Raw genomic sequence first — 15,412 nt, forward strand, 5'->3', positions numbered from 1 at the left:
TGCCATAAACTCCATTCCATACTCTAGACGTTTCCAAGGTTTGTGTTCCTCGAGAAACTCTAGTCCAAGAATCAGTCGATCTGATTCTTTTCCCGGAATTCCTTGAATATGGACTTCCAATTCTCCGATATTAATCAGTCCTTGGTAAGTTCCTTTCGTAGGTTGTTCCAAATAGTATATTGAATTACAAGGAAATTGATTCCTTTGCTTTGTAATATCAAATACTATTTCAACCTCCTTCCATCCTTCCGGGCATCTAAGTTTTCCTATTGTAGAAAAACTTTTCAGCTCCTGTTGGGTTTCTATGACAGGCTTTTTATCCCATCTGTAACTTGTAATTCTATCTCCTTGAAAAGATAGTCTTCTTGATTCCAGTCTAAGACTTTGATTCCTCTGAAGAATCGGTTTGTCTTGGATCTGGATATCTGTTTCCTGTATTAAAGGAAACTCGACTCTGTCTGGATAAATTGCCTGAGCAACTTTTCCGAATATCTCAGGGATTTCAATAAACTCATTTCTAATAAACAATTCAGAATGATGTGTATTAGATAGAGCATATGAAATTTGATAGGTAATAGAATATGGTCTATTACCTTCTTTCATCAACCTTTTTTCCTTGAAGTTCTGATGCAATGTCAAGGCTCGGCTGAAATCTCGATCTGCCAGGTTGTAGGCTATCCTTGGATAGATTACTCCTACAATCTTTCCCGCACATAGATTTCCTGAGATTGTTCCCAGTACTGAATCTTGTAGATTCCTCATTCTTTTATCGCATATAGCAATATCAATTGGTGAATCTATCCCTTCTTTGAAAGTGGCCTTTATCATAATTTGGATTGCTCCAATATGAATCCAGGACATTGTCCTTGCTACTTCTATCTTGAGTTTTTGTAATTCCTCTTTGATTTCTTCGGAAGGAATTAACTGCATCTCCATTCTATTTCCTGTAAGTTCCATCGGGATTTCCATTTCCCTTCGAGAAACTTTATAGATTAGATGATGCTTCCTGTTTCTTAGGCCAAGACTTCCTAAGAACTTTTCTACCTGTCCTGCAGAGAAACCTTGATATCTCTGTAGACTTGGATTTTCTCTCATGATTCTTTGAACCATGTTATGAGATATAGTTGTCTGGCTGAAAAACCCAGACAAATCTTCATGTGTTTCGTGTCGAAACACCTCGTCTTCAGTCTGATTCCGATTCTGTTCCATCAGATTCTTCCTGACTTAAGACTTCCTCTTCTTCATATATACTTTCATCTGAGGCAATGTCCTCAAATCTGTATACTTGAATAAGATCTTGGTAATAAACTGCTTCTTCAATATCCGGAGTAGGATCGAAGCGTTTAATACCTCTTTTTTCATTTTCTGGACAATTGGTCGAGATATGACCTCTTGCTCCACATGTCCAGCAATTACAATCCTTGAAACTTTCATTGGCTCGAGTATGAGCTCTTCTGAAAGTTTTCTTTGTAGGTGTCCTTCCTGTGCTTCGAGATGAACTCGATGCTTGGGATGATATCCTACTTCTTGATGGTCCGCTTCTTTGTCCAGATTTGTAAGATCTGGCTTTCTGTTTAGACCATACGGTTCTTGGTTTCCAAGAACTTCTTCCACTTCTTGCATAAGGATGAGTCCTAAAACTTTTCTTTTTATGCTTCTGTGGTTTACTTCCAATAATCGTTGGAAGATCATTTTCTTTACAACACAAAGGAGTTCTTTTGTTTATATCCCTTAAGCGTTTGTAATTCTTTTGTGATGCTGCCATGTGACACCATTCTGCCAGTTTTCCTTTGAGGAAAGAGGCTCTTCTTGCCAATGTATCTGGATTACCAGGTACATATTCCCTTATGAGCATTTCTCTCCAAGGACTTGGCATTTTTGCGAAGAAAAGCTGCATAGCTATATCTTATTCGACTCCTGAATTCCATCTATATTTGGTGAATAACATAATGTATTCATCTACCAAACATATATCATGTAATTCAAGACTATACAGAGCTTGAGTATATTTTTTCTTCTTCTCTGTGTCTTGACTATTGAAATAGTCTACCCCTATAAAGTGTGCTTTGAATAGGGTAGCCATCTTTCCAGCGATCTCACTAAGAGATTCCCCAACTAGGACTGACTCTTTCATGTCTGATGAAGTCATGTCCCAAGCAATTTTCACTGATCCCATAAGACTCATTTCCAAAAGTTTAATGAATCCTTCTTTGTTGAGATCAAGTGTTCCTGCTGCAATTCTCATAGCAGATGTCCAATCATCTATGAGTTCTTCTCTGTTTTTGAAGTCTAATACATCAAGGTTAAGCATAACCCCGTAAGGATGTATAGGATCTAAAACAGTTTTCCCATAGGGTGTTTGGTGCAAAGGAATTTGAGTTCTCCTTGCCCTTGTTCCCGCTGGGTGTGATCCTCCACCAGTATGGAAATCAGTCTGAGATTCTCTCATATTTACATTATGAGATCCCATACTTTCCCTTGGTAGTTCCTGAGAAGATGACCAGGTTATTGCGGGTGGTGTTTCACCTACTGCTGTGTTCATCTTTAGATCTACTACTTTGAGGTTTGCGAAAGATTCCGCAAGCTCTTGTAGATCCTCTAAACCAATCCTTTCTAAAGTTGTCATCAGATCAATTTCTTTTCTGAGACAGATTTAATTAGATTGATCATCTTTTCTTCTTCAGTCAAAGGTTTTGACACCACTCTGGCCTTCCCTTGTTGGTGTAACAAAGGTTCGGTACCAAAGGATGGTGGTAACCAACCTCCCGAAGTACGTCTACTAGAACTTGGTTGTTGTTCTAGTTTCTGAATTCTTGTTTGGATATCCTTTAAGGTTACAAGAATTTCTTCTTGTTTCTCTAGGATTTTCTCAACTCTTTGGGGTACATAATATAGCAAAGTGCCATAACTTTGTACCGTTTTCTGGATTTCTCTAAGATCTGACGATAGCTTAGAGGAATCGGGTACTATCTCCAGAAACTTATTGTTCTGAATCATTACTTTACCTGATATTTTACCTTAGGGTGCTGATGCTTCCCTTCCGGCTTCTGAGATCTAACAATAGTTAGAATCACTTGTTTATATTCCAAAATATTGGAATATTCCTTGTAAATTATTTTTCTCGAACCAAAGTTCGGATTCATAATTTTTTCGAAATTCTCCTTCTCATACAATTAGTTACTTGTAATAATAAATTTTTGTGTTTGAAATAAATCAACCATGCTCTGATACCATTTGAGAAAGCACGGGGATCAATTAACATTTAAATAGGGTTAAGGGTATTTTTGGATTTTAAAACTTATTTTTATCTCTCCAGGGAGCTAAGGCAAAATGGGTTTGGATTGGGGACTGAACCCCAATTCTCCCTGGGATTCATGTATTAATTTATATAATATCGGGTCCCCTATTCCAATTTTATCAAACATATTGGTTTTTCGTATTTATATGAAAGTTGCATATATATATATATATATATATATATATATATATATATGTGTGTGTGTGTGTGTGTGTGTGTGTGTGTGTGTGTGTGTGCGCGTGTGTGTGTGATGAGCTAACGTTTTAGCACATTATAAGGGGATAAATATTTTATGTATTGTATAACGTTGACCTGAATGGTCTAGATATGTGATAAAACCCGAAAAAATTAACGAACATTTTAAAACCGCATGAAATAGTTAAAATCGTTGACCTGAACGATTTGATATAAATACATTAGGTCGAGTATCAGGTAGTAAATTTCTACCTAGTACAGATAATTAGTTGCCCATAGAGATGACAACTTTCTCCACGGGTTTGGGCTTCGCGGGGAAAACCCGAAATGGAGATGGGGATCCCCGATTTTTTCGAGTTTGAGTTCGGGTTCGGGGATTTTTTTAAATCCCCGATGTAATTCGAGGCGGGTATGTAATTACTATCTCCATCTTTGAAATCCCCGAACCTGCCCCGAAAATAATATCATTAGTAAAATAATTATATTATTAATATTAATAATATAATATTATTATTTTTAAAATATTAATAACCTTATTATTATTAATATTGATATTTGTATTAATATTGTTATTATCTCTAATAATAATAGATAATAATAAGTTTTGGTTTGAGAAAATCTCTGAATTCGTCGTCGTCTTGCCATATTAATATTTTTGAAACGGGGATAGGGACGGAGATGAGAAATTGATCTCTGAAGTTTCGGGTTTGGGGATTCCCCGAACACGAAAAAGTGGTGATTGGGACGGGTATGGGGGTGGGGATGGGGATGACAAACCCGCCCCGGCCCCGGCCCCGGCCCATTGTCATCCCTAGTTGCCAATTAATTCCTATTCTTGAAAAGCACTTGAAATATGTGCGGACTCGGATAACATGTTATATTGAATTTGAGCAGAAGCATATAAAAACCAAAACTCAAATAACTTGACTTGTACCCAAGGTTCTAAAAAGTGTGAAGCGTCCCGAAGCACGGATGTCGAGCTCCAAGCTTTTCAACTTTAAGCGAGATTAGCACATATTTAAGAGTGAAAAAGTGTTTTTTTTTTATCTTTAGTGTAAATGTAATTATCTCAAAACAATAAATAGATAAAATAATACATAAATATGATAAATTTAAGTCTGATACATTAATTCTCATATTTATAAAACAGAAAAATCTCAAAATTAAAATCTTTATTTATTTTTGAAATTAGTTCATATTAAAAAACGTTAAATATTTGTCAAATCATTATCAGACATGCTTAATCATAATTGTAATTAAAATTAAACATATAAATTATAAACCTAATTTATTATCTTAAAATAAAAATACATACATTCAAAATTTAAAAAATTAAAATAAATAGATGCGATTAATCGTGTTTAAACAAACTTAATTAAACACTTTAATTACGCTTAATTCGGTCAAACTACAGTTTAACCGCTTTTTCCGTTTTTATCCGAAGCAGAGTGTTTTTGTCGAGCTTCAAGTTTAAACGGGTTTTTTAGAACGCGGCTTGTGCCCACAACCAATAAGCACGTCTCCACAAATATCTTTGTAGATCACAAGTCACACCTTTACAAAGGTTTATTTCATCATACCTATGTGGGTATTGTCCCTATGATAAGATGAAAGATCAAAATTTGCCAATGCATATATATGATCTATTTTTTTTTTTTTGAAATTATACGTATTACAAGATCCGTTAAAATGAAGTTAAGATAATATCCACGTATAAGTAGGATTTCATAAACTCTTTACGAGAATCACTGTCAATCTATTAAAATAGAAGTAAATCCATAACGTAATTATCGGTAGAAAATATAATATATATTATATTATCATATAAAAGTCGTTCAACTTGTACAAGTAAGCCGCAATTTTAATGTTGTCTCGGGCGACATAATTCACGTTTTAAGGAAATTACAACCCCGAATTACATATTTAAAATCTTTCATTTTCATTCTTTAGTTAATAGTAATATCAATATTTTTAATTTCATTTTCACCTTAATCTATCCCACACCGCACCTAATTTCGTTTAGACGAGAGAATTTAAATTTTCTGTTTTTTTTTTTATGGACAACACTGAGACATATTTTTTATTTGGATCATCAATGAAAAAATATTAATTTTTATGCTGAGAATATTATTTTTTATTGTGAATATCGGTAGAATTGACCTGTTTCATATATAAAAATTCGTAAGACCGTCTCACAATAGACATATTCTTTTGTATGATGTATATTTCTCTTCTCCATTTGATTAACTAAATTACAGGGGCAAGTTCGACGTTTCACCGAAAACGTTATCCACAAATGGAATTGAATTATTATATTATAATTATAAAAAGCAAAAACGGAGAATAAAAGAATATGGATTAGTGTGGTATTTCTCCGATTCTCAGCTTTCCCTATAAATAGCCCGCCTTGACCCTCGCCTACTGAGTAATACAAAGCAAGCTCCCCCCACTCACAGCAGTAGGGTTAATCGGCGCTGTCCACGACAATCCACAAGCACACAAATTTGACGTACGTAGAATTGAGAGCAGTGTTTTGTATACATACATATATATTTATATACAGGAAAATGGATGCTTATTCGCTGCATCTGGCTATGGCGGCACTTTTTGGAGCGTCGTTTGTGGCGGTTTCGGCGTATTATATGCACCGTAAAACTTTGAATCAGCTATTGGAGTTCGCGAAGGCGATAGAGAAGGACAAAGAGGAGGCGGATGAAGGCTTGGACGCCGTGGAGCGTGTCAAGAAGTATTATCCGTCGAGGAGGAGCTACGGGAGGCGGAAGGCCAATGGCGGGAGCTATCGCCGTGGTTCAGCGTCTTTGCCTGACGTAGCTTCGTTTTCCGGTGCTGGTGGAGAGGTCGAGGAGAAGAGGAACGGTCCCGTGCACATTGATTATATCCCCCCGGGTTTGCCGAGGCTCCACACGCTTCCTGAAGGTATCCAAATGGCGGCAGGAGTAATTGATTTGTTTTTATAAACTCTATGTGTTCTAAATATGATAGATGTGTGACATATAATTTGCAAATATTTTAAATCATAGTAGGATTATGCAAATTTTGGCTGGGCATTGTGGTTGCTTTTGTTTAGATGACCGAGTCAATTAGTTGAGTTCAATATGAATAATTGGAAAGGAGGATAGCTGGAGTTTTGGAGCATGTATTTCTGTTAAAGCGTTGCGGTTGAATTCATCGTACTTAAAGCTGTTGGGTGCCATATCATGGATAAAGACTATATTGGCCGATTTTCCATTGTCTTGCGTTCCATTTTCACTTATTTAAATTTAAGAAAGCCAGTTTTAGGCCGTTGTCTGTTACCATCATGATATGATTCCTGTCCGAGAAATGCTGTGAAAAATTTAATGAGAATGGGGGAATTGTTGACAATTGATTAAGCATTTTTGTAACTGCTGGTTAAATTACTAGATGGCATCTGTAGGCTGAGAATGCCAAATTCCTATTTACCCGTATTTGACAAACATAGAAAATAAAGTTACACAAACACTTGGTTAGGAACACCAGAAAACTACCATGATTGTGTAATATGTAGAAAATGTAGCTAAGGAGTTGTTGACATCACAAACCATGTGAATAAGGTCTGATGATAAGGTTTAGTACACTAGTTCAACTCATGTGTAGGCTTCGCATTTGTGCTTGACCTGATATTACGTTTCCGATAACAATTTGATAGTAAATTGTTCTTGTCTGAATATTCCCTTGGTTATGAAATATTGCAAGAGTTTGGTTTTCTTTTAATGGCAGTAACTACTGCCAGTGACTCTGGTGGCATAATTTATGTTTCTTGTTGTTTTTTCACCGTATAATTGATATTAATAATGAAGCCTGGGAACTTCTTTTATTTCAGGGAAATCTGGTGGCGCATGTTCAACAATGAGAGCAGGCCATCATTCTCGCCCCATTTCTCCCAAATCACCCGTTGCTAGTGTTAGCGCATTTGAGAGTATAGAAGGTTCAGACGACGAAGATAATTTGACTGATGCTGCTAAATTAGATACGACATATGTTCATACTAATGGAAGTGCGGTGAGCTACATGGATAAATAAAAAATGCTCAGGCACAAAACACAAGCAGTAGAATGATATTTCCTAAAGCATTTGCAAACCATGATATTCTATTCACATTTTTGAAAAGTTTTCAATATTTAGTTGATTGTGCCCCTGAGTGTGAAAGCATATTTCAGAATTTGCCAGATCATATCCATACAAACGGAGAACAGATGCCAATGGCTACATCAAGCATAATTCGCTCACATAGTGTATCTGGTGACCTTCATGGAGTTCAACCCGATCCTGTTGCTGCTGATATTCTGAGGAAAGAGCCAGAACAAGAAACTTTTGTGCGATTGAGAATTTCTCCAACAGGTATTGTCGTTATCTATGCCATGCCACCTTCCATTGAATATTTTTTAGTGTTATTCTAGTGAGAGGTGTGTTGCGATAACTCTCAATCCTCACCAAGCTAAGGGTCTAGCTGACACAACGGTCGAAGCAGAAGTAAAAGCAAAAACAAAAGCCTTTTATCATTTGTCTTTTATGGGATTTAATATAACAATGCTTCAAAGCTGATCAAATTTTTCATTTTGAATCATAGCTGAGTTAATCAAGTGTCTTCAAGTGTTTGTGGCTGTACTTTTCCATATGTAAATTTTCTTGTTGATTCAACTTTCATTTCTAACCATCATGTGTCAAACGGTTGAAGTATTGCTGGTCAATATTGTGTCAAATATTTCAGATCTGTTGATATTTCTTGAAATTCATGTTACAAATGTGCAGTTCTGACTCTTGATATTGAATAGTAATTTGGTTTTTGAAATATGATTTGATCTTTTGTCTTTTAATTGTCAACTATTTGCTGAAGAAGTTGTATGTTTTGAAAATAATTTCTGCACATTCATCTTGATTACTTTTATAAAGTGCTGTGTGTGGACGGTAGCTTTGGGACATATGCATGCGAGAAATTGATTTCAGTTCCTTGTGATTGCTGTTAGAGACACCATCTGCTGATGAAGCAGAGGTTTACTGCAATCTTCAAAATTGTCTTGAAATGAGGAGAGGTTATGTTTTTAGAGAAGCTGTTTCTCCTTGGGAGAAGGAAATCATATCTGATCCTAATACCCCGAAGCCAATTCCAAACCCATTTGATCATACTCCAGAGGGGAAATCTGATGTAAGGCTCTGTATGAACTCATGTTCTGGCTTTTTTATACTTGATTTTCTAAGTTAAATTTCCTTTTATTTTATGTTTCTTGTATGCTACTGACGTCCATTAAAATTGAATGCCAACCACGTGATTTGTTCTTCAAATTCATGCAGCACTATTTTCAGATGGAAGATGGAGTTGTTCATGTTTATGCAAATAAAGAATGTGAGCTGCATTACATTTTATCGATCAAACTTTCTATTAGTAGTATGCCTCATAAAATGTGTCTCTCTGTCTCTCTCTCTATTACCACAGCCGAAGAGAAACTTTATCCAGTTGCCAATGCTACCACATTTTTCACTGACTTGCATCATATCCTTAAAATTATTGCTGCTGGGAATATCAGAACACTTTGTCACCATAGGCTAGTTCTTCTAGAACAGGTTCATTTATCATTTTTTCAATAATTTGTCTGATGTTTACTCTTGATGTCCATTTATTATTGTTCATCTGATTTATTCTTGGAATGCGTTTGAAGCAGAAATTCAACCTTCATCTGATGCTTAATGCGGACAGAGAATTCTTGGCTCAAAAAAGCGCACCACATCGAGATTTTTATAATGTGAGAAAAGTTGACACACATGTCCACCACTCCGCTTGCATGAACCAGAAACATCTTTTAAGGTTTATAAAGTCTAAGCTGAGGAAGGAGCCAGACGAGGTAATCTGTTGTTTCCTATTACCCTTTCATTCCAGCTCTCATTCTAATAACAACAAAATCACGAGATTGTAATGATCAGAAGGAAAGGGGAAAACATAAATGGAAGTCAAAGTTACAGAATCTATGAGTTAAATATTTTAATGTGATGCAGCTGCATAGGGATAACCCTCATATCCTTGTCTCAGGTTGTTATTTTCAGAGATGGGACATATCTTACTTTGAAAGAGGTGTTTGAGAGTTTGGATTTGACTGGGTAACGATATGGACTTACACTTGAGGGAAAGGATGCACAGGCTTTCAAAAAAGTGGAAATATTATGTAGTTTATTTTTTACTCATTGTTAATATGTAAATGACTTCTTGTTCGGATATATTTGACAGTTACGACCTGAATGTTGATCTATTAGATGTCCATGCTGATAAAAGCACCTTTCATCGCTTCGACAAGTTTAACTTGAAATACAATCCCTGTGGTCAGAGTAGACTAAGGGAGATCTTTTTGAAGCAGGATAATCTGATCCAAGGTAATCTCTGATGTTGTCACAAGATCTTATCAAGTGCTTCCCCCACCCCACCCCCCCAACTGATTTAAGCTTCATCCCCTCTTGATTTTGGTTGATTGTATTTGTTGATGGAATTTAATTTAACCTTTAATTTTTTCAACAGGTCGATTCTTAGGTGAGCTAACTAAGCAAGTGTTCTCAGATTTGGCTGCAAGTAAATATCAAGTGCGTATCTGGGAGAACGTTTGGTGGATTTATTTGTTACTGATACAATTTTGTATGAAATTAGGGTGTCATTATTTCTGTTGTTGGGGATTTTTAATTTGCTTTTTGATTGTCAACTCATTTTAAATTTTATCTTTTCACCTCTCATATATTTTATTTGTGCTATGCTTACAGTTCCTAGAGCATATGTTTCAGGGGAAAGAAAGTAAATAATCTGTATATGCCATTTCTTTCGATATTCCTTTTGTTCCTGAGATCTTATCTTGCACTTGAACAGATGGCTGAATATCGAATATCAATATATGGCAGAAAAATGAGCGAGTGGGATCAACTGGCAAGTTGGATTGTAAATAATGATTTGTATAGTGAAAATGTTGTCTGGTTGATTCAGGTAAAATGTTGTTACCTCATTCATTTAATATAGTTTCTGTGTTTGTGTATCATATTCTCGCTCACCAGTGATTATATTATAGAGTTTTATTTTGTAAGAGGAACTCATCTAATGGGGAATAAATATGACATCCTTTTCAAACAAGTCTACTTGATTTATACCAATCCGAGATGAGCATCACTCGACTAACCAGAAAGTTTGTAAAGTAATAGGATACTATTCTTCTCTGAACATTTATATGCTGATAAAGTTTAATGGAATATATGCACATGCATAAAGGTTTATCTTTATAATGATGCAAATTCGGTTAAGGTACTTGGTATTATGAGCGAAAAAATAAAGTAGGAATCTGATCTTTATGTAGAATTATATTAAATGGAGTAGGTTGGAGTGTAATCTCTTTCTTTATCAAGAATTTTTTTTTTGCAATTAATTGTCACATTTTTCTCGTGCGTTTGGCATTGTCCGCTTTATCTGCCCGAACATCTTTTAGCATGTAGAAATGTGAATGATGTCATTCTCACCTTAGAAATTTTGTCTTGTAGCTCCCTAGGCTCTACAATGTGTACAAGGAGATGGGGATTGTCACCTCATTTCAAAACATCCTTGATAACATCTTTCTGCCTTTGTTTGAGGTGACTGTTGATCCGGATTCACATCCCCAGTTGCATGTGTTTTTAAAGCAGGTGATCCCCCTCATATGACTTCTCATTCAAATTCTTAAGCATGTTTATAGATCAGAATTTATTAAAATTGCAAATGTGCTCACCTCAAATCACCAATTTGGTTCTATTGATATAATGGATGCGATATGCAGCGAGTGTTCATTTTGGGACACGAGTGATTTTCGGGAAAAAAACTGGTATCGTTCATGTCTGGGCGGTTTCTTTTGCTTTACCTTAGATACTGCTTGGGCCTTTTGGTTAAATAGCCCTTGAAAATTAACTTTTATGGCAGAGCGTCGGATGTTCAAATTTAGTATGACAATGCTAACCTATTTCTTCATGGGATTATGATAAACTACCACGACCTTTGGTCTAAACAGGTTGTTGGACTGGATCTTGTGGATGATGAAAGCAAACCTGAAAGACGGCCTACAAAACATATGCCTACACCTGCTCAGTGGACCAATATATTTAATCCTGCATTTTCGTACTATGTATACTACTGCTATGCTAACCTCTATACCCTGAACAAGGTACAGAGCTTTTACTTTGTGAACAATCTCTCTTACCATGGTCTCAAAGGTCATAGTTAAAATTTGTTCCTTTTTTACTTGTACTTGCAAGCTTGCATGGCTGTAATTTTTATATAGCTTGAGCACTCAATGTCTATAGAGGGTCATTTTATCCAGGATATATTTCAGTCAATGATAATGTCCTTATTAGCGAGGATGCATTTGTCCCCTTTTGCTTAGTAAGATGTGACACATACTTGTTTCACCACGAACCTAAATGTTTAAACTAGCCATGCTTTGATCAATGGCCTGCAATTCAACTTATTGGTACTCTTATTTCCAAATTTTTTACATCACTTTAATTGTCAAAACAGCTTCGTGAGTTGAAGGGTATGACAACTATTAAGTTCCGGCCCCATTCTGGAGAGGTGTGTGTCAGGTTTCATCCATCTAAATGTTCATTACTTTCATGGTCTGTATACATCACTTACACTGTGTGATCAGGCTGGTGATATAGATCATCTTGCGGCAACATTTCTCACATCTCATAATATTGCACACGGAATCAATCTGAGAAAATCTCCCGTCCTTCAATATCTGTACTACCTGGCCCAGGTAAGAAGTCTAAGATTGATAAATGCTATTATCTTATTCTATGATGGTTTCTGGTGGTCGGAACTGACATATAATTCAGATTGGTTTGGCGATGTCTCCATTGAGCAACAACTCTCTATTTTTAGACTACCATCGAAATCCTTTTCCCACGTTCTTCTTGCGGGGTCTCAACGTGTCCCTCTCGACTGATGATCCATTACAGATCCACTTAACCAAAGAACCTTTGGTTGAAGAGTACAGTATAGCTGCTTCTGTAAGTGTGCCCAACTTAGTTTTCCACTTGTATATACTTGTTCATGAAATCTGACTCTTGTTATAACCTTTTGCTATTGTAGGTTTGGAAGTTAAGTTCATGCGATTTATGTGAGATCGCTCGGAATTCAGTTTATCAGTCCGGTTTCTCACATGCTTTGAAGGTATGAAGTTATGGGAATTATTGACGTTGATGGCATTGATGTGGATCACACATCAAAGGCTGTAGGCACTTGGCTATAAGAAAATTGTTTCTTGTCAAAACTTAAATATAAAATAACTTTGTTTTCATGAAAGGCACGTGATGGTAATAAAAGGTCTTTGTGCTGGGTAATGAAATGTTTTAGCTACTCGAAACACATGCCTTTTTTTGTAATAAGCTACATATGTTTTTATTTTGTGGACAGGGTGAAAATAAAGTCAGAGTTTAGTTTTTTCTCTACTATTTGCTTTAGGGGATCAAAAAAGTTTTTGATGTCCCATGGGCCATGAATCCAATATCAGTGCGTTATATCTTTGGTTTGTTTCAATTATAAATCTGGTCTGTTGAGTCAATTTTGTTAATCTGATGCAGTGTGACCGTTTTATTTATCATCCTCTACCTAGAAGCATTCTGTAACAGGATCGTAAGTATTTGAGCTTTGTTACTAATGCTCATACTTGAATATCATGATTTCAGTCTCATTGGATTGGGAAGATGTACTTTAAACGAGGACCGGATGGAAATGACATACACAGGACAAATGTGCCTCATATTCGACTAGAATTCCGTGAGATGGTATGCCTTACACTTCATAGATTTATCATAAATAAAACAAGTCTGGAGAATATCACGCTGTAAATTCTACTTTATCTAGATCTGGAAAGAGGAAATGCACCAGGTATATTTGGGCAAGGCAAACTTTCCCCAGTTTATTGACACATGATGAGCTTGGCTAGTCTTCGTTCTGAGCATGTGTTGATACCATGACATACAAAGGTGTGTTTGGCTTAATCTTGCACCCTGTATGAATTATGAGTATTTAACAAACATGGTTTTTCCTTTCCTGTGGTTACAGGGACCAGCGACCCAATCCTTTGAAATTTCTGCTGTAATATAAGCTAGAGCTCTCATCCGTGACGAATTATGGATTCTGATCCTGCTTTAGTATGTCTACTTGCTCAAGAAGAGATGAACCTAGCCCCAACACAACCCGCAGCAAAAGTTTTACTTAAAATGGTATATAAATATATACAGGAGTTATATACCCGGTATATCAAATAAGTGAATCAAGCAAGAATGTGTACCCTGCTAGTCAGGAGTCCAATGCCCAACATGTGAATGTTGGACCTTGAAAGTTGTATATAAACTAGGAAAAAGGCAAAACATAGAATAAGAACGGGTAGACTTTTAACTTAAAGGAATATTTTATCAGAGTTGTAGAATGAATGGATTTCTTTGTAATGTTATTATGTTAGGGCTAACGTGCTTCAATATATTTATCACAATCCTTTTTTTTATCTTTTTTCGATTTACCCCTTTGCCATGGATTGATTGAGCAAGCATATATCGAAGTATTCTAATCTTGGCGGCTTGTAAATTTCCAGAAGGCCTAATTAAGTAATGCGATAACCATCATGCAATAGGTAAAAGAAACGTCGAAATTCAAGCCTGAATAAAGTATATGGTGAACGGAAATAAATTTGACCATTTCAAAGCAAGTCACGTTTTACGCATTTCAATAATTAATTAGCTCGATTCTTGATGGTCAATTTTTAATTATTTAATTTCCAGTTCGAATCACATACACTATTATATGAAACATTGAGTAGTTTGGATGTGTTAAATTCAAGGAGGTTAAACATTTTCATCGTAAATGTGATTGAATCAAATATATATTTTTTTAAAACAAATTAGATCGAGCTGCATCTAAAATTTTCGACGATTCGTTCTTTGTTTAACTTTTAATCTTTTAGTACTCAATCAAATTATTATTATTTTTTTAAAAAAAATTAATTTAAATTATTATTTTAAAATTCCAAATCAACCATGCAAAATATTATTTTTACACGGATATATTTGCTATCAAACGAGAAGAATTCCTTATTGCCAATGATGCTAACCTCGCCCAGGGGAATCCAAGACCACATATGTCACCGATGAAGAAGCTTATTGACAACATTGGCTCGTACAACCGCCTCGGAAAGGCTAGATGGAAGAGAAGACACTGTTGAGTTAGACTGCTTTTGGAAAATGATGAGCTTTATTTCCTTCTAAGCCTGGCTTCGAACTCGACTAAGACTTCTTTCAATTGCTTACCTAGCTTTGAGTGAAGTGACTTTATTTGATCTTGTCTAGCACTGATACCATATCTACTTACTATTTCTTCTCTCTTTCACTCCTTCAAGGCCTATTTAAAGCTAAGAAAACTCCTTACAAGATTATTATTTTCCTTCCCTTGCTTTCGGGAAAGATCCGGCACAGCTTCTTTGTCCACCCCTTCCTTCTTAACTACTCTAGTCTCTCTAAGATTCCATGAATTAGTATAAAGCAGAATCAACATCCTAATCAGCTTGAAGACCAAACCAAGAGCAATCACAGTTGATTCAACTCTATCCATTCTTTTTCCAAGCTCAAAGCTTGTTAACTCTAGTTCCTTTAAAATAAGACAACAACGTCATTGATGGAGAAAAAAATTGATGTAGTGGAGAGATGAACATGCTCCATTGACAGAAGTGTAGAGAATGTCGAAAAAAGTTGTGATGAAATGTTGGGACAGATATGGAAGAAAATTTGGTGTCTTACAAAAATAGTTTATCTAACGTGGCCATATATCTATTATATAATAGTATGGAAATTCATAAATATCAAAATTTGAAATTTTTATGTAGAGAATAT

General features: G+C 35.8%; 1 protein-coding gene across 2 annotated transcripts; it reads left to right on the forward strand.

The window, feature by feature from the left end:
* Nucleotides 1-5,880: 5,880 nt before the first annotated feature.
* LOC140805209 (AMP deaminase-like) lies at nucleotides 5,881-14,010 on the forward strand. 2 transcript variants are annotated; one of them, XM_073161437.1, is made up of 20 exons: nucleotides 5,884-6,430; nucleotides 7,356-7,534; nucleotides 7,693-7,873; nucleotides 8,500-8,678; nucleotides 8,825-8,876; nucleotides 8,967-9,094; nucleotides 9,193-9,372; nucleotides 9,558-9,625; nucleotides 9,753-9,895; nucleotides 10,038-10,099; nucleotides 10,377-10,490; nucleotides 11,036-11,176; nucleotides 11,536-11,688; nucleotides 12,042-12,095; nucleotides 12,172-12,282; nucleotides 12,362-12,535; nucleotides 12,618-12,698; nucleotides 13,214-13,312; nucleotides 13,392-13,513; nucleotides 13,593-14,010. In XM_073161437.1, exons 1-19 carry the CDS (start codon nucleotides 6,061-6,063, stop codon nucleotides 13,458-13,460), a joined length of 2,538 nt encoding a protein of 845 aa, XP_073017538.1. In that variant the 5' UTR covers nucleotides 5,884-6,060; the 3' UTR covers nucleotides 13,461-13,513; nucleotides 13,593-14,010. The 2 variants fall into 2 exon arrangements, with proteins under 2 accessions (XP_073017539.1, XP_073017538.1); XM_073161438.1 differs by lacking the exon at nucleotides 13,593-14,010 and having other exon boundaries at nucleotides 5,881-6,430; nucleotides 12,408-12,535; nucleotides 13,392-13,445.
* Nucleotides 14,011-15,412: the final 1,402 nt, after the last annotated feature.

This window comes from Primulina eburnea, chromosome 11, assembly GCF_022965805.1.
Source record: "Primulina eburnea isolate SZY01 chromosome 11, ASM2296580v1, whole genome shotgun sequence".
Taxonomy (NCBI): Eukaryota; Viridiplantae; Streptophyta; class Magnoliopsida; order Lamiales; family Gesneriaceae; genus Primulina; species Primulina eburnea.

What these genes read in the sequence shown, in the direction of transcription:
- LOC140805209 (XM_073161437.1), top strand. Translation starts at nt 6,061, where the DNA reads ATGGATGCTTATTCGCTGCATCTGGCTATGGCGGCACTTTTTGGAGCG. An exon ending in ATTGAGAATTTCTCCAACAG is followed by an intron (nt 7,874 to 8,499) that starts GTATTGTCGTTA and finishes GATTGCTGTTAG; the next exon opens with AGACACCATCTGCTGATGAA. An exon ending in TGTTTATGCAAATAAAGAAT is followed by an intron (nt 8,877 to 8,966) that starts GTGAGCTGCATT and finishes CTATTACCACAG; the next exon opens with CCGAAGAGAAACTTTATCCA.